The sequence below is a fragment of the Chiloscyllium punctatum genome, chromosome 22 (genome assembly GCF_047496795.1).
Source record: "Chiloscyllium punctatum isolate Juve2018m chromosome 22, sChiPun1.3, whole genome shotgun sequence".
Classification (NCBI taxonomy): Eukaryota; Metazoa; Chordata; class Chondrichthyes; order Orectolobiformes; family Hemiscylliidae; genus Chiloscyllium; species Chiloscyllium punctatum.
In genome coordinates, this window is record NC_092760.1 from 52167434 (window position 1) to 52187446 (window position 20013).

Here is a 20013-nt window from a genome sequence, read left to right on the forward strand (position 1 = left end):
AGCCTAACTGGACACTGTATTTGGACAGTTGGAGGGAAGGTCATTGATGAAGCAGCTGAAGGTAATTAGGCCTAGAACATGACTCTGAGGAACCCCTGCAGAGACGTTATGAAGCTTGAGAAGACTGACAGCCACAACCATCTTCCTTTATGTCATGTATGACTCCAAACAGTGGAGAGATTTCCCCCTGATTCCTATTGACTCCATTTGCTAGAACTTTTTGATTCTACATTTGGTCAAAAAGCCTTGATTTTATCTCTCCACCCTGGAGGCTTCCTGCCTTTATTCCTGATTAAGGGCTTTTGCCCGAAACGTTGATTTTCCTGCTCCTCGGATGCTGCCTGATCTGCTGTGATTTTCCAGCCCCACTCTGATCTAAACTCTGGTTTCCAGCATCTGCAGTCCTCGCTTTTGCCTAAAACAGCCTTGATGTCAAGGGCTCACTCTCACTTCATCTCTGGAATTCAACACTTTTGTCCATGTTTGAACCAAGGCTGTAATGAGGTCAAGAGCTGAGTGGCCCTACTATCAGTGAGCAGGTTATTGCTTGGCAGGTGCTGCTTAAAAGCACTGTTGATAACACTTTCTATCACTTCAAGATGATAAGAGTAGGCTGATGGGATGGTAATTGGCCACACAGGATTTGTCCTACTTCTTGTGTACAGGACGTAACTGGGCAATTATCCACATTGTCGGGTAGATGCCTATGTTGTGTGAAACAGCTTTGCTAGGGTTGTGGCAAGTTCTGGAGCACAAGTCTTCAATAATATAGCTCTAAATCTATCAGCCCCAAAGCCTTTGCAATATCCAGTGCTTCCCATCATTTCATGATGTCATATGGAGTGATTTGGATTGGCTGAGGACTGATTTTTGTGAAGAACTTATTAAAATTGCAGATCTGTGTGTAGTTTGAGATACATGTCTTCATCATCTGCCTTTATTTAAATGATTCTGCTTATTCTTCACCTTTCAACTACTTACATATTTATATAGTCAAGAGCCTGGTGTTGGAAAAGCACAGCAGATCAGGCAGCATCCGAGGGGAAGGAGAATCGATGTTTCGGGCATAAACCCTTCATCATGAATGAGCCTCGTTCCTGTTGATGAGTAATTTGTGGGAATTAGGACATGGGCACAATAAATTTGAATGAATTTAAGTTTATGAAGGGTAGAATATAGGAAGCCAGTTAGGAGTGTGTTAGAATACTTAGTTAATTCAAGATGCTACAAAGGGTTCTAGCAGCGAACAGGTTACATCAAGGATACAAACGTATTATGGAAGTTGAAATTAGGCAGTCTGGTGATGCTGTGAAGATATGGTTGGAAGATGATCTTGAGGTCATATTCTGACCATTGCTTAAGCCTTGACCAGTTTTCGGGGAGAGGCATGGATTTGGTTGCTGGGGAGCAGCGTGTCAAGGAGATTAAAGATAGAAAGCATTATTTTATTACAGAATGTTGGACAGGCCTTCTGATAACTCAGCAACTGAGAAGTGAGATAGAAATGAATCTCATACATGTAAAATCTGATGCTGTGTTTTTGGTTGATGTCACCAAAGAGCACTAAGTAGACAAGAAGTAGAAAGGGGATTAAGGATAGATCCTTGAGTGGGAGCAGATGGTAGATCGTGAGATAATGGTGTAGGAGCAGGAATTGAAGCCATTTCAGGTGATATAATGGCTATGATTAGATAAATTCAGAATAGTGTAATTCCAGCAGATGTAATTTTTTATTAATCTGATAATATATTACTGAATATTGCAGTACTTAGACACAGCATTGGAAGTTACATGGTAATAAAGTAAACTTAGTTTGCTGTTCTAGTATTTATTTTACTGTGTTATTTGTATCAGGTGTCCTGAAGGTATGAAGTATTTTTATTCTGTAAATTATTTATTTCCAGATTTGTTATAGGTTACAAAGCTAAGTTATTTTGAATTTGTTCACTTTCTTTATTCTTCAATAAAATTTTATATCTATTCACCAGCAAGTATTGATATATCAACCCAAACTAAAATGCATGTTTTCTGTATCGTGGTTCTTTGCTTCATTGGTAGCTACTAGTTTGATCTTAAAGTCTCTTGTTATCACCAGTCTGTTCTATTCTTGAATTTCCCTCTGTTCCTACAAATTTAAAACTGTTGTTATTTTCATTGCAAATAAGCTAGTTATTTTGGGTCAAGTTTGTAAATGCAATAAACTCTTTCACACAAGTTTTATTTTGAAATAAAAACAGTGTTGGTTCTGTACAGAATAAGCTTAACTGTATTCAATGCTATGAAGTGTAGGCTTTATGAAATTTCCTAGTTTGTCTCAAAATATAGTAATCTACTTGAAAACACAATTACTTTCCTTTAGCCAGAGAATGTGGTGTCCATTATGCACACAATAGGCTCCCAAAATTTCATGATGTGAATTATTATTATCATTATTATTATTATTATTGCACTGATATTGATTGTAGAAGAAATGTTGTCTGAGAAAGTTCTCAGCTGCTCTTCAGTAATGCATTGGGAGCCTGACATCAACCTGAATAGGCAGAGTGCCCTTTGTTTAATTACTTATCCAAGTGTGTCAAGCTACTTGGTGTGTTGAAGCCATGTTCTAATGCAAAGAGTTCTAGTACTAGTATGAACAGCAGAAAGCAAAAATGCAAGTCCGTGGAAATTGTTTCATAAGTGCCTCAGTTGTAGACTTCTTGTTCCTCCCATACTCTAATACCACAAACCTCCTAAAACATATTAACTGCTTTAATGTGAATGTTAAATTCATTTCAACTGTTTTAGTTCAGGACAACTTGATAAATGATAATTTTATTAAAAGTAAAATATTTTTGTAGCTGTAGTGCGACTGGAATGTATTATTTCCCACTAGTGTGTTTGAATGAGAGTTTGATGAAATACAGCACGCAGCCTGCCCATCACCATTCCACTTATCTCAGAACTGAATTCCATTTTAGAGGGGATGAAGGAGGAATGACCTTGGGCCTATTGAAACTTTTAAAAATTCCAGCCTTCCCTATTTTAGTCATGGTTGAGATAGGTCCATGTCAAATGTCAGCCCAGCAGCTTTTTCTAGATGAGCTGATGTCAGGCAAGGGAGAGGATCACACTTATGAGTCCCCTTTGACAATATCCTATTTAACCCTTTCAAACTTAACCCTCACCTGGCCTCACTGGACTTGCCACCCAAGGCCTGACAACATACAAGACTTCACTCGTCTGGCTCCATAATCTCCTCTGTTTGAGCTATTGGTCTATCCCAAGGTTGGGACTTGCACTCCAGATGGGAGTGGAAGCTCACTGTGTGCCAATTAATGCTGTACAGAACATAAAATAGCTGCAGAGCAGCTGACTTTTTTTCGTGGGTTACACTTCTGACCAACTTTGTTATGTGGGAGACAGGGAACAAGGCATCTAAAATCCAGCTCTATGGTTTTGCAATGGATTTGCATTTTTAAACATTAACATTAATGACATTAAAGACACTCTCAAAACGATTGCGTGATCAAGTCTTGACAATGCAGTTTTCTATGGTGTACCCAATTTGTTCCACAGATAATACTCTACTTGCTACTCACTTGGTCTAGCTATTTTGTTTCTCCATTCAACTTGGTTGTTAGTTAAAGAGTCTTGATTGTTGCAGGACACAAATGAATCAATATTTTGCAATTTTTCTGTACTGATTTTAAAACTGGTTTTTCTTCTGTAATGTCTCAAGAGAGCCTGCTTTCCTTTTAGGACACACAGCCATTTGCTAATGCCCATGAAGTACTGTCCCGTTCTCGGTCACGCACCAACATGTTGAACAAAGTTGAATATGCACAGCAGCGCTGGAAGAGACAAGTTCAAGAACAGAGGAAATCAGTTTTTGATCGCCATGTTGTCCTCAGCTAAAAACACTCTTAAAGTACGTGGAGGAATACAGGAAGCAATGAGTCAGTGGGCCTATACAAATAATCTATCTGACAATCTTTGTGGTCCTGACTGCTTGTTGGTTTTGTTTAATACCTTAATTCTTTTTATCCTTGGTTCTTTAAGGAAAAATATAGTATAATAATCATGTTAATAGTTTGATATTCTTTTAATATCATGGTTTTGATGTATCTATTTTAATAGGTTTTCATCCTAAATTATCATACAGTTCTGGAAACAAAACCACAACATAGCAAGTGATGATAAACATTAATAAAATAGAGCTGTAAGTTAATTTTTTTCCTGGATGCTTTAATTATGGGGAGCTTACAGAACAATAACATGGGATATTGACAGAAGACTAAGACTTGCTGCTTTTCATATACAGAATTATTGTCAACAAAACTTGCTCTTTGTAGCATTCTTCCAGCACTCCCTGTCCTCGAGGAAGTGCCTAAGTATTTTTTGGTCCCCAAAACCCCATTGATTTTTGTTTTTAACCAATATTTTTAAATAAAATCGTGAATCCTAAAGATGGCAATTATAAAATAATTATGATGATAATTTATCAAAATTATCATAGTTCCTCTCCTCTGACCAGAAATTGTTTGCAGTTTATTAGCAATAGAATAAAAAAATTAAAATGCAAAATCTGCAACTTCACAGATGAAAATAATTAGGATTAGTCATTGTTTCAGACCTAAACATTATAGAAATAGTCTAATTTTGAATATTTTTTGAAAAATGTTACTAGAATATGATACACTTTTTCAAAAGTTTTTACATCAGTTTTTTTTTCTCCATTGCATGTTTGATTGATGGATTTTGCAGTTCATTAGTAGTCTTAGTGTATTATCCCCAATTTTCATTTCCTTTGTCTTGTGTGAATGTAGCAGGAGGCATAGTTCCATTAGTGCGACTACTCCCGGTTAAGTTGTTCAAGTGTTGGCCAAGACATTAGTAAACTATTTCACTGTAGAAAATACCATAACCATTTTCAAACTTGTCTACAACTAATATCTGTGTACGTTTTCTTGTGGAGCTCACTGGATGCTGATAATAAGCAGGCTTTTTTGCCAAATGAAATGTCTAACTAATGGGCATGAAATCTGATGTTGTGCACCTCCCCTTACCCTTACAGCTAATTCAACATGATCAAGAGATTGAATGAGATCATTCTGGTCTGTATGGTTAAGTAAAGTGACATGCAGTATATTTGCCCAAGAGGAATTCTGGCCTTAATATATAATTAAATGCTAACACATAAGAGGTCAGTGTTTTTATTCCTTTATTATAGCATTTTAAGTGCTGCTGTGTACACCTCTGAAATACATTTTGCTCTTCACAGCTGGTGGCTAGGCTTGTAGGTTTCTGTCCATACTGTTTTGAATGCAACTAAAGTTGTTTTGCCACTTCCTTTTTCTATAGAAAGGAGCATTACACCCAACCACACCATTTCTCATTCACGAGCAATAGCACAACTGAAATTAACTTGCCAAATGAAGAGAAATAAGCAAAATGGCCTGCTAATCCATATAACATGTTAGTCATAGTGTGCTGCATCAACACTTCATCAGTTTCATTTTACCTGTTCAGGGAATGCCATACAATGTTGAGAGAAAATATCTGATAAAAAGCATATGTTATTTTAAGCTGGTAAACAAACTTCCATATTGTATTCTGTGAGATACTAAATTGCTAACATATTTAACTTGGGATCAAATTTGACTATGCTACAAGAAGATTTACAAGAAATGCTACATAGTGATAAGCCAATCGCTATTTTAAACATTTAAATAGTATATTCTGCACAGATAATGTCTAAAATATGGAATTGTATTGAACGTTTTGTTTTTACATTTGCATTCAGTATTTAAATCAGACTAAATAATACTAGTCCCTTAATTTAGGCTGTATCTCTCCATCCTGATGATACTAATGTATGTATTTTGGGACCTTTTTGTAAGCTTTAATTAATATATTAAAATAACTCTTGAGTTTTAAAATTCTGACTTTTTTATTCATTTGTAATGGCAAATATAATTTGTGCAAGACACCCTAGGTAAGTGAAAAAGCAACCCTACAAAGGGTTTATGTTTATAATTTATAGAATATGTTATTGTATTGTATAAATAGCTAAGCACAAATACAAGTCGTACGCTCATTAATATTTTTAATTTCCTAGTCCAGAGTTGCTATCATTTTCATTTTCTTTTTGCTAATGTCGGAGTTTTAACACAGAATCTAATGCTTGGCAGTCCATGGGAATAGAGAACATAGTAACTACTTAAACAGTTGTCCAGGTATAAACTGGTTTCTTTCACTAAAGTGGGTCATTTGCATTAGTGAGTAATGTACAGCAAAAGTGATCTAGCTTGATTAAATTCATAGACTGTTACAAATAGAGGAGAGAGAAACTGAAATCTCCTATTACCTTTCCGTACTAGCAATAATCAATTTTTTTTTGGAAAGGTAGATGTGTATTTTTCTAAGCCCCTGCTAGCATATGACCAATGTAAAGAACCAGCATCAGGCTTAAAGATTACGGTTATTTATTCTCACACTCACCCTGAGTCTAAATGCTATGTCAATCAATCAACATACATGTGCACATATTTGAGAAGAAAATATATATAAGGGTAATGGAGCACTTTTACAAGCCATAGCCAAAAAAAAATACAGTTCACATTTTATTGTAGGAAAAACATTTTTTGTAGGTTGACTGAAGAAGAAAGTCTTTTTCACTCTTGAAGTTTAGATGAGTTCTTATAGGATTCACTTAAAGAGATGAATGTTCAGAAGGTCACAAAGTTAGGAACTTGTAGCTTTCATGTAAGGAAATTTGCTGCCTTGACACATGGATTTACATTTAGGAATCAAGCTTGGAGGTTATTTAAAGATTTTACAGCCTGCAAATTCTTCCAAGGCAATCATGGCACAGCCTTTTGCTGCAGGTGGGTTTTTTTTATTTTTCTTCACATTTCCTAAGCCATTTCCTGAGTCTTGAATAATAAAGCTTTTCAATATCAGAGGCCAGTTTCAGTCACATAATCATTGTCATCGTCCATATCAAATGGCTTAAAGGTCATTGATATACAATAGGAGGCGGATGATGGTCTTTAACACTTATTTCAGGCATAAATAATCTCTTCGCCCACCTTTGACAAGCATTGATCTTTGAGATGACAAGTTTGAAGGTCTGCTGACATTAGATTTTTGATAAATCAGACAGCTCCCAGAGATTTAGTCATAAGATCTTAGTTTGATTGATTTATGGTTGTCACGTGTATTGAAATACAGTGAAAAGTGTTGCATTGCGAGCTATACAGACAGATCGTATCATACAAAGAGCATCAGGATAGCAGAACATCGTGCAGAATACAGTGTTACAGCCGCAGAGAAGATGCAGTAAGAGAGATCAGAATTAACATTTGAGAGGTCCATTCAAAAGTCTAACAGTAGCGGGGAGGAAGCTGTTCTTAAATCTATTTGTATGTATATTCAAACTTTTATACCTTCTGCCTGATGAAAGAATGTGGAAGAGAGTATAACTGGTGTGGGAGGAGTCTTTGATTATGTTGGTTGTTTTACCAAGGCAGCAGGAAGTATCGATGAAGTCAGTGGATGGAATGGCTAATCTTAGCATATCAATTCAGTTGGGGGGTGCGGTGAGGCACATCCAAAGTTATTCACTTAGAATTTTCTGGAAGCTTCAGGTGGTCCTTTTTGAGTAAATGCAGAAGATCACTTGATGCTTGGCAGCCATCTTGTGAGTATTTGTTTTAAAATATACAATTTCACAGAAACTTTATGAAGTTATGACTAGAACACATCTTCACAGCATAACAAGACTACAGTACCTCATTAAATCATAAAACTGTTAACTATTTCACTGACCTACTGGCTGTCAATGCTCTTCTATATTCTCTTTTCATGACATCCAATTCACATTTAAAAATGCTAATGGCTACTGTTGCAACAAAGAATTGTCAATAATTAACTGATGTCATGCAACTATAATTTTTACCCTTTTTGACATTTTAAATTTGTGCCCTCTTATTATCATCATACTGTCCACTGGAAACAATCTATCATGAACTGCCCAAAGAGAATTCTCCGTAACTTTGGGGTATCAAACAAGCCATTCTGAAACCTTGTAGTCACATAAAGCAGCTTTTAAGTTAAATGGATTTAATACTGAGTGATTATATTCTAGGTCCCAGCACTGTCTTAGTTGAATTTTTGTTATAAATAATTTGAAAGGTTATCTTCCACTAATAAATTTGATGGGTTACTTTTGATCATGATACTATTGGCACTGAAATTCTTTCAACTGATGATGTTAAACTACTGATGTAGAAAGTAGTTCTATGTTCCTTTCTGACAGAACAATTTTGAGTACAATTTCTAAACCAGTTCAAACAAGTATCAGTCCTTAAAATTCATGATTCATAATCTTTTCAATGAAGACATTAACTGAGTACAAAATCTAGCCTGAGGGTCTGACTTTGTCCATTTTAATCGCTTGTCTCTTCACACTTCCATAAGTGTATTCCTAGTTTCAATATGATCACTTCTGTATGTTTTCAAATTATAGTACAAGTAAAGTTTATCCTTTTATTAGAAATGATCCAGTTTCCTACTTAGTGATAAATAAAGCAAGTTCCACAAAGTTTGGAATTATTCTGTCTTTCTAATTTGTCCCCAGCAAGATTTTATTTAAAAGCATCCAGATGTGTTGCACTACATTCTCTGATGTAATACTTTACCTTATAATACTTTATATACATTTTTCTCCCTCTGCTTTTGTTGTATTTGTTTACTATTTAACAAGATATACCATTGCTTCTATATGTGAATATTCAGTGAAATTGTAATAGACTTAAAGAAAGTACGGAATCACAGAGTGTGGTGCTGCAAAAGCACAGTCAGTCAGGCAGCATCCAAGAGGCAGGAGAGTCGACGTTTCGAGCATAATCTGTATAACAAACTTTGTGGAACTTGCTCATCCTGATGAAGAGCTTATGCTCGAAACATTAACTCTCGTGCTTCTCAGATGCTGCCCGACCGGCTGTGCTTTTCCAGCATCGTTCTCTTTGACTCTGATCTCCAGCATCTGCAGTTCCTCATTTTCTGCTCAAAGAAGTTACAACAAATATTTGGAAGCAAAAGAAAAATACTTAAGGTTATGAAAGTCTGAAATAAAAACAGAAAGGACCGTAAATAATCAAGTTTCACAGCATCTGTAAAAAAAAATCAGTTATGCTGAAACTGTGAGGCAATGTAATTGAGCTGAAATGTTAACAGAATTAATATTAGTATTCAGATAACATGTGGGATGATAAGAGAGAATTGTGGCAAAGTCACCGGAACTAGGAACTCAGCAACACAGATGAGAGCCAGAGCAGCAGGAAAGCCTCACCCTTCTTGGGAAAGGACCATTTTTGTGTACCTTACAGGATAGACATAGACCCATTTAGCATTTCAACAGAAAGATAGTACAGATCAGAGTGGTGCTGGAAAAACACAGAAGGTCAGGCAGCATCCAAAGAGCAGGAAAATCGACGTTTTGGGCAAAAGCCTTTCATCAGGAATATAGGCAGGGAGCCTCCAGGGTGGAGAGGTAAATGGGGGTTGGCTGGGGAGAAGGTAGCAAAGAGTACACTCGGTGAATGGGCATGGGGATAGAGATAATAGGTCAAAGAGGAGGGTGGGGCAAGGTAGCATTTGACCTATCACCTCTATCTCCACGCCCATTTATCTATTGTACTCTTCGCTACCTTCTCCCCAGTCTCACCATCCCACCTCCCCCCCCATCCTCACCACCACCATTTATCTCTCCACCCTGGAGGCTCCCTGCCTCTATTCCTGATGAAGGGCTTTTGCCCAAAACGTCGATTTTCCTGCTCCTCGGATGCTGCCTGACCTGCTGTGCTTTTCCAGCACCATTCTAATCTAGACTCTGGTTTCCTGCATCTGCAGTCCTGACTTTTGCCCCAGAAAGATAGTACAGCTGAACGTGAGGCAAACTTTCAGTACTGCGCTGGACTGGAGTCTAGATTAGGTGTTCTAAACTGGCACTGTGAGACAGCAGTGGTAACCACTAACTCGCCAGGCCAGGCTAAGTGTGCTGTTGTTGTATCCAATGCCTAGCTTAATGAATTGATTATCCATCCAGGTTTATTTCTTTTGACAAATTTTGTGATGGTTAGGTTCTACTGAGTGTCTTGCTGGACCATTTCTGAAACAGTTAAGAGTCAACCATGCTCTTTGGATTCAAATGTGGACAAGATCAGGTGAGGATGGCAGATTTTCCTTTCTAAAATACATCAATGATCCAGATGGATTTTTATGAGAATAGACAATGGTATCATCATCACCAACATTCCTTTCAAGATTTATTAATTGAATTCTATATTTCACTATTGGTCTGTGATGCATTAACCCAGAGCATTAAGCTTGGTTACTCACTCAGGGAGGAGAAAGTGAGGATTGCAGATGCTGGAGATCAGAGCTGAAAATGTGTTGCTGGAAAAGCGCAGCAGGTCAGGCAGCATCCAAGGAACAGGAGAATCGACGTTTCGGGCATCAGCCCTTCTTAGGATTCCTGAAGAAGGGCTGATGCTCGAAATGTCAATTCTCCTGTTCCTTGGATGCTGCCTGACCTGCTGCGCTTTTCCAGCAACACATTTTCAGCTACTCACTCAGGGAGGTTACCACTATGTCACCATCATTGAGTTTTAAATGCTGTAGGAAGGATAGAAAGGGAGGCAAGACAGGAGAGGGTGCAGCATTTTTGATTAAGGAAAACATTACTACTGTAATTATGATTTTATTTGAGGGAGCTCCAATGAAATTAGAAATGAGAAAGGGATGATCACCTTGATGGAATTGTGCTATAGGCCCACTCATTGTCAGAGGGAAATTAAGGATCAAAAGTGTAGAGATCTCAGATGTATGTAAGAATAATAGGGTTATAAAAGTAGGGAGTTTTAATTTTCCAAACATTGACTGGGATTGTGTTAAAGGCTTGGATAGTGAGGAATTTACCATATGTGTTCAAAAAAAAGTATTAATCAATATGTAAATGTATGTACTGGAGAAGGAGCAAAACTTTACCTTCTCTTGGGAAATAAGGCAGGGCAACTGATTGAACCTTTGGGACTAGTGATCATAATTCTATTAGTTTTAAAATAGTTATGGAAAAGATTTCCATAAAAGTTCAAGTTCTTAATTGAAGTAAGGCAAATTTTTATGGTATGAGACAAGAACTTTCAAAAGTTAATAGGACAAGACTGTTTGCAGGTAAAGGGACATCTAACAAGTGGGAGGCTTTCAGAAGTATGATAACAAGAGTTCAGAGGCATTATATTCCTGTTAGGGTGAAGAGTAAGACTGGTAAGAGTAGGGAACAATGGATGAATAAAGATATTGAGGTTCTAGCCAAGAAAAGGAAAATCATATATTAGATCTGGACATCTGGGATGAAATGAATCTCTTGGAGATTATAAAGAGTGTAGGAGCATTCTTAAGAGAACATCAGGAGGGCAAAGAGGATACAAGATAGCCTTGGCAGATAAAGTTAAGGATAGTCCAAAGATTATCCAAGTACATGAAGAGCAAACAAACAAGAGAGAGAATAGAGGCCCTTGAATATCAACAAGGTGTGTGAACTATGTGTGAACCTCAGGAGATAGAAATGATACTAAATGAATATTTCATGTCAGCGTTTACTGTGGAGAAGGAACTGGAGGCTAGAGAACTTGGGGAAATAAATAGCAAGTTTTGAAAGCAGTTCACATTATAGTAGAGAATTGCTGGAGGTCTTAAAAAACATAAAAGTTGATAAATCTTCAGGACCTGAATGAATGTATCCCAAAATGTGTGGGAAGTTAGGGAAGTAATTTCAGGGCCCATGGCAGAAATATTTGTATCATCTATAACCATGGGTGAGATGTCGGAAAACTGGAGGGTGAGTAATGTGCCTTTATTTAAGAAAGGCTGTAAGGAGAAATCTGGGAATTGTAGACCTGCGAGTCTGACTTCAGTTGTGGGTAAGTTGTTGGAGGTGATTCTGAAACATAGGATTTACAAGCATTTGGAGAGGCAAGGATGATTAGGAATAGTCTGCATGGCTGTGTGTGAGACAGTTGTAGCCTGGAGGCCTGTGACCAGTGGTGTGCCACAAGGTTCAGTGCTGGATCCACTGATTTTACATAAATGATTTGATCGTGGGAGGTATAGTTAGTTAGTTTGCAAATGACACCAAAATTGGAGGTGTAGTTGGCAGCGAGGAAGGTTACCCCAGAGTACAACGGGACCTTGAGCAGGTGGGCAAATGGGCCGAGGAGTGGCAGATGGAGTTTAATTTAGATAAATGGCTGCATTTTGGAAAGGCAAATCAGGGCAGGACTTATACACTTAATGGTAAGGACCTGGGAAGTGTTGCTGAACAAAGAGACCTTGGACTGCAGGTCCCTAGTTCCTTGAAAGTGGAGTTTTAGGTAGATAGATAGTGAAGAAGGCATTTGGTAAGCTTTCCTTTATTGGTTAGAGCATTATGTGTAGGAGATGAGAGGTTATATTGCGGCTATACAGGACATTGGTTAGGGCATGTTGGAATATTTTGTGCAATTCTGGTCTTCCTCCTAAACGAAGGATGTTGTGAAACTTTAAAGGATTGAGAAAATATTTACAAGGATTATGCCAGGGTTGGAGGATTTAAGCTACAGGGATAGGCTGGGGCTGTTTCCCCTGGAGCATCAGAGGCTGTGGGGTTACTTTATAGAGATTTATAAAATCATGAGGGGCATGAATTAAATAAGATCTTTTCCCTGGGGTGGGGGAGTCCAGAATGAAAGGGCACAGGTTTAGAGTGAGAAGGGTAAGATTTAAAAGGGACCTAAGGGGCAATTGTTTCACGCAGAGGGTGGTGCATATATGGAATGAGCTGCCAGACAAAGCGGTGGAGGCTGGGACAATTACAACATTTAAAAGGCATCTGGACGGGTACACGAATAGGAAGGGTTTAGAGGGATATGGGCCAAGTTCTGGCTAATAGGACTAGATTAATTTTGGATTTCTGGTCAGCATGGATGAGTTGGATTGAAGGATCTGTTTCTGTTCTGTATACCTCTATGACTATATAACTTGATTTGAGTTTTTTGAGGAAGTAATGAAAAAGATTGATATGGGCAGAGGGATAGACTCTGTTTACATGGTTTTAGCAAAGCCTTTGACAAGATTTGTGTGGTAGACTAATTAGTAAAGTTAGATCACGTGGGATTCAGGGTGAGCTTTCCCGTTGGATACAAGATTAGCTTGATAGGAGACAGAGGGTGGCAGTAGAGGGTTGTTTTTCAGTCTGGAGACCTGTGACCAGCAGTGTTCCACAGGGACTGGTACTCGGTCACTTTTGTTTGTCATTTATATGAATGATTTGAATGGGAATATAGGAGGCATGATTACTTGGTTTGTGGATGACACAAAAAATGATGATGTAGTGGACAGTGAAGAAGGTTATCTAGGATTACAAAGAGAACTTGATCAATTGGGTCAATGGGCTGAGGGATGGCAGATGGAATGCAATTTGGGTAAAAGCAAGGTATTACATTTTGGTAAAACAAAGGCAGGACTTATATAATTAATGATATGGCCCTGGATGGTCTTGTAGAATACAGAGACTTCTGGGTTCAGATACATAATTCTTTGAAATTGGAATCACAGGTAAACAACATATTTAAAACGTTTTTAACATGCTTGTATCATTGCTCATACCTTTAAATATAGGAGTTGGGGTGTCATGTTAAGGTTATACAGGATGTTCGCCCTGCTATGAAAGGATATTACTAAATTGGAGAGGGTTCAGAAAGGATTTGTCAGGAAATTGCCAGGAATGAAGGGTTTGAGTTATAAAAATAAACTGTATATGCAGGAACCTTTTTCACTGAAGCATAGGAGGTATGGGGTGACCTTATAGAGGTGTATAAAATCATGAGGGGCATAGATAATCTGAGTAGCAAGGGTCTTTTGCCGAAGGTAGTGGAGTTCAAAACTAGGGGGCATATTTTTAAGGTGAGAGGAGAAAATTTTAAAAAGGACATGAGGGCCAACATTTTTTACATAGTGGTTTGTGCGTGGAATGAACTACCAGAGGAAGTATGGATGGAGGTACAGTAACAACATTTAAAAGACATTTGGCTAAGTATAAATAAGAAAGGTTTGGAGGAACATGAGCCAAATGTAGACAAGAGGGACGCATTTAGTTTTGGAACATGGTCGACATGGACTCGTTGGACCAAAGTGTCTGTTTCCATGCTCAATGACTCTACATTTTTGGAGCAATGCTAAACACAAAAATGTTTAATTCAAAGGTGTCTCTGTTACCGCTGAACCAATGCTGTTTCTGCTCTTAGAACAGAACATAACAATATTAATCAAATATCAAGACTTACTGCATGGAAATCACAAATATGAAAATTTGATCAAACCACTGAATTGCCCAATTCTAATTCAGGATACAAATGTGTATACTAGGCTTTTCAATAACAAGAAAATAATTTTATTGTAATCAAACCTTTCTTAGCCAATGACAAGAAAGAAACATGAATTGCCAACTTACAACTCTATAAGTTAAACTCCACGCCTTTTTAACATTCCCATTCACATGCAAATCGATGGACACAGAGTCAAGACAGTACACAAATATTATGTGTGCGTTAGGGAAGGATAAAAAGCCAGAGAAGCACAGTTCTGACACCAGTCTGGATCATACATATTGAGTAAATTTATTTCATTTTTTTTTAATATCCTTGAACATCTTGCTAATGAGGCAAGGTTGTGGATACACCAATTCTCAGTCTTTCATTTAATGGTTAAGGATCTGTTTTTTCAGCCCCTCTGAAAGTGGAGTTTTGTTTTTGCCTTTTTCAACAAGGGAATTTGTAGAGAGCAGTTGACAGTGAAATATTGAAGCAGTACAGCTACAAGGAGATTTCTGTTACTTCTCTATATGAAAGTGAAAGAGAGATTTAGGTGTTTTCTCTTTGCTGGCTAGAACCTTATGGTTTATTGACCACACCCAATCAAGTGGCTGTTAGTACATGTATTCTGATACCTTTTTTGCCCATTACAACAGGTCCAATTCAAAACAAATCAAAAGACTGTCTCTGGGCAAACAGTGCCATGCTTTCTGGAATGATCCCTCACTGCATAAATAAGGGAACACTGTAGAAAAACTCTCAACATGTTCCAATAACTTGTTTATAAAACTAAACATCTCACACATTTTCTTTGGTTGAAAACAGCATATTTTCCTATTTTTAGTCCACAGTCCAAAATAAAAGTTATCTTTGCATAAATCATGAGAAGTATAAACAAATTACATGTATCATAAGTTAAATGATTTTATATCCTCTGATTTTCAACCTTCACAATTGATTTCTCTCAATTGATGTATCCATGCTAAACTACAAAACTGCACTTGAAGGGATTTCTCTTTGATCTACCTACATAAGGAACAGGCAGAAAACAGGATGAATTCACGAAGACTGACATTCTTCCAATACGAAGGCATCAGTCATTCTTTACATATAAGCTGAAAGAGTGAATCTGTGTGAATATCTAATAATCAGTGTCATCAAAATGTTCTCGACTAATATGCATACAGTCTTCATTGCTGAACTGAGATACAAACTCGTTTAAAGACTTCTCTGAAACTTGAAGAGAAACCTAGAACCTACTGATGTATATGACTTCATGCTACACCATGAAGTTTTGTTCATGATGTTATTTGGGAGATCTTTACAGTTCATTTCTGCCGTAGTTTGGCCATCGATTAGCAACGAACAACATGATACTGTCAAGTACATTGGCTTGTTGTCCGGTCACAAAAAAAGTGACGTTTATTCATCCAGTTCAGTGAATAAAATGTATTTTCTCTCCTAACTCATTTTGAAAGATTATAGATTTCCAAACAAAAAGCCTGAGCTGATTTAGTTTCAAAAATCGAAAAGTGTGGTGTTGGAAAAGCATGACGGGCCAGGCGGCATCCGAGGAGCTGAAGAGTCAACGTTTCATCCATAAGCCCTTCAAAGTGTTTTTTTTAATGGGCCAGCATTAATTGCCCAGTGCTGTTACTAATACCAGTGACAATGATTCCATCATGATAACAGGACGCAGAGAAACAACTGCTGTCAGACCATGATTTTAGTACACTAAGACAGGTGGTTGTTGAGAGACATAAAAAGACGGGACAATTTATTCAGGGAAATCAATGAGGCAAGTTTCACACAAATGGGTGACAATTCTCGATCAATTTGCTGTAGAAGAATTATGGAGTCAACACTCCGGACCCACTGTGACTTAAAAATAACATTATTTGCTTTTGACTTTTTTGGCACATCACTAAACTCTTCTGATTGAACTTAACCTGCAAGTGCAGAGCACAGTCATGCTTCTAACTCTGCCTCAAAACCGAAAGATTGCAGATTTGCTTCTTTGGTTGCGTCTGCTGATGCGGCGGTGCCCAATGAGCAGAGCTTTTATCGCCGGCATCCACATGCTAAATACATTTTAACGTTAACAGTTGGCTCTTGGTAACTTCGACATAATTAAACAACATTTTAATGCTGCTTTGCATTGGCTGCAGTTAAAACATTGAAATCAACGCCAAAATAGTGATAATGCATATTGAGTGTCTGATGCTACTTCTATTTTGATAGAATGGTCAAATTACTCTTTACTTGATGTAGGGTTCACTGTATAACTGGAGTGTAAATAAAAGCATCGGTCTTTTTTTAAAAAAATCGCCTGGCCCAACAGATTGAAATGCAATGGTTTCTGCATCCACGTCTTTGTAGTTTGAATGCACATTCTAGAGGATGCGATGATGTGATATGCACTATTCTGGCACTTTAGACTGCCCACCTAAATTCAACCAAAAAAAGTGACGTTTATTCATCCAGTTCAGTGAATAAAATGTATTTTCTCTCCTAACTCATTTTGAAAGATTATAGATTTCCAAAAAAAAGCCTGAGCTGATTTAGTTTCAAAAGTCGAAAAGTGTGGTGCTGGAAAAGCATGACAGGCCAGGCGGCATCCGAGGAGCTGAAGAGCCACCTAGAAGAACTAAATTAACATTTCGGGTGGAGGGCTAATTCCTCAGAACTAAAGTTACTGGATACCAGTTAAAAGTGAACGCAAAAGGGCGGTGGAGGGGGAAGAGTATTGATACAATAATCGTTTAAAACTGAAAGAAGCTGAATGAAAGTAAATGACCAATTCGTTTCCTATCATGACGTATCTGACACCCAATACCACAAGGAAATTCCTTCACAGATCAAATTTTGCGCAGAATCTGAAATTTAATTCACAATTTTGACAATTGCTACACATTGTAAGGTTGACAAGACGAAATCAGTGTACACATATTGAAAGTTAAAAAGCCTGTTTTATACGTAATAATTTGCAAATACCAAAATCCTGCAACAGGTTGACTGTAATGTAAAATGATACGTATCTAAACTGGTTCCAATAAAAACTGAACCACAACATTGCAGATTGAACTAGCCTCGAGCTATTCTGTAATAGCTCATAAACTGGTTGTTTATGGATTCTACGACCAGTCCAACTTTATTTTGCCTCTAGTGAACTGTATCCAGATATTATTCTCCAATACGTTCCGGGTAAGATTTATTACTTTAATACTTTGCGCTACTTTTAAGTATGAGATTCTAAACAAATGCATGATGCATTACCTCATGTGTTCCAGTGATTAATCAAATAATTGTTTACACTAAATTCAACGGAATTTCTACCTCGTAAAATATCCCGTAAACCGTATGAGTTTTATCACTGATTTGTGCTATTTAATTACACCCTACAGAAGTGAATGCTTGATTTATTGATAAATAATAACGAGTACCTTATATATGAATCGAATTCATATTGAAGAGATATTACATCTAAAAGCGGTTAAGTGCAGCTACTACGAAATCAAAAATTGCTGGAGGAACTCAGCAGGTCTGGCAGCATCTGTGGAGAGAAAGCAGAGTTAACGTGTCGGATCCAGTAACTTTTCTTCAGAACTGCAAATAGTCTTTAGTTATGACATGGAGGTGCCGGTGTTGGACTGGGGTGGACAATGTTAAAAATCACACAATACCAGGTTATAGTTCAACAGGTTTATTTGGAAGCATTAGTTACTCTTTAGCTAGTTATTCGTATTCACTAATAATTCATTGATAAGTTTTAGGGGAAAGCTACAGAGGACCTTTTGTTTGTTACGATACTTCTTGCGAACTTTTGACATTGTTCCCCTCGTTTTAAGAAATCTTAATGATTGCAAATCCAAGAAAATGAAATCACTAATTTATACCCGACTTCTTCCCTCCTGCAAAGCACAGCGCAGCAGCCAATATGATCGAAAGCTCCATGGCGATGGCATCCCCGGAAAGTTACGTGTATCAGATGGAGGCGGAAAGTTACGACAGTCTGCTGGAGAGGATCACTTTCGGCGAGGCCGCCTGCATGCAACTGACTCCACCGGTCCCTGCCGACCTCTCCGGTTTCCCGTGTACCGAACCCCCCAGACTGAGGCACCCTGACGACATGCCAATGCTGTCCTGCGCCGAGCGCTCCTGCCCGGATGCCTTTGCAAACGATGCCTACCCGACCTGGCACTATTACCCCCCGCTCCCCTTCGCCAGCCCGTTCGGAGGGGGCTACGACTATTCCTACGAGCCGGCCTTCATCCGCAAGCGCAACGAGAGGGAGAGGCAGAGGGTGAAGTGCGTGAACGAGGGCTACGCGCAGCTGAGGCAGCACCTGCCGCAGGAGCTCACTGACAAGAGGCTCAGTAAAGTGGAGACCCTGCGGGCCGCCATCAAATACATCCGGGAACTACAGGCGCTGCTGGCCGTGCACGTGGAACACGCCGAGCACCAGCCGCCCGCCGACGCCGTCTCCCAGGCAACGGATGCCCTGGAAACCGCCGCCCACGGGGCCGCCTCCGGGGCGCCCTCTGGGGACGGGGCGAGCAAGCGGCAAATCCGCCACTGAGGCGGTGGGGGCGAGACCAAGAACCAGCGCAGCTCACTCTCTGCTCACATCCCAATTCACCCCACTCCCTGCTCACCTCCCAATTCACCCCACTCCCTGCTCACCCCACTCCCTGCTCACATCCCAAATCACTCAGTCCCCCTGCTCACATCCCAATTCACCCCACTCCCTGCTCACTTCCCAAATCACTCAGTCCCCCTGCTCACATCCCAATTCACCCACTCCCAGCTCACCCCACTCCCTACTCACCTCCCAAATCACCCACTCCCTACTCACCCCACTCCCTGCTCACCTCCCAATTCACCCCATTCCCTACTCACCTCCCAATTCACCCCACTCCCTACTCACCTCCCAATTCACCCCATTCCCTACTCACCTCCCAATTCACCCCATTCCCTGCTCACCTCCCAATTCACCCCACTCCCTACTCACCTCCCAAATCACCCACTCCCTACTCACCCCACTCCCTGCTCACCTCCCAATTCACCCCATTCCCTACTCACCTCCCAATTCACCCCACTCCCTACTCACCTCCCAATTCACCCCATTCCCTACTCACCTCCCAATTCACCCCATTCCCTGCTCACCTCCCAATTCACCCCACTCCCTACTCACCTCCCAATTCACCCCATTCCCTACTCACCTCCCAATTCACCCCATTCCCTACTCACATCCCAATTCACCCCCACTCCCTACTCACCTCCCAATTCACCCTGCTCACCTCCCAATTCACCCCATTCCCTGCTCACCTCCCAATTCACCCCACTCCCTACTCACATCCCAATTCACCCCATTCCCTGCTCACCTCCCAATTCACCCCACTCCCTGCTCACCTCCCAATTCACCCCATTCTCTACTCACCTCCCAATTCACCCCATTCCCTACTCACATCCCAATTCACCCCCACTCCCTACTCACCTCCCAATTCACCCTGCTCACCTCCCAATTCACCCCATTCCCTGCTCACCTCCCAATTCACCCCACTCCCTGCCCACATCCCAATTCACCCCACTCCCTGCTCACCTCCCAATTCACCCC

The 20013-nt window shown here is 39.4% G+C and overlaps 2 protein-coding genes across 3 annotated transcripts in view; both read left to right on the forward strand.

Moving 5' to 3' along the window:
* The window catches only part of tmem9b (TMEM9 domain family, member B), an 83947-nt gene extending 79737 nt beyond the window's left edge, over nt 1-4210 (forward strand). For both annotated transcript variants that reach the window (XM_072592305.1, XM_072592306.1), the window contains one exon: nt 3742-4210. In XM_072592305.1, the coding sequence (XP_072448406.1) occupies nt 3742-3808 (67 nt within the window). In that variant the 3' untranslated portion in view covers nt 3809-4210. The remainder of the gene's footprint in view (nt 1-3741) is intronic.
* Nucleotides 4211-18318: 14108 nt separating this feature from the next.
* Nucleotides 18319-18975, forward strand: LOC140493364 (achaete-scute homolog 3-like). Its single transcript, XM_072591763.1, has one exon. It carries the CDS (start codon nt 18334-18336, stop codon nt 18973-18975), a length of 642 nt encoding a protein of 213 aa, XP_072447864.1. The 5' UTR covers nt 18319-18333.
* The last annotated feature ends 1038 nt before the right edge of the window (nt 18976-20013 follow it).

What these genes read in the sequence shown, in the direction of transcription:
- LOC140493364 (XM_072591763.1), top strand. Translation starts at nt 18,334, where the DNA reads ATGATCGAAAGCTCCATGGCGATGGCATCCCCGGAAAGTTACGTGTAT.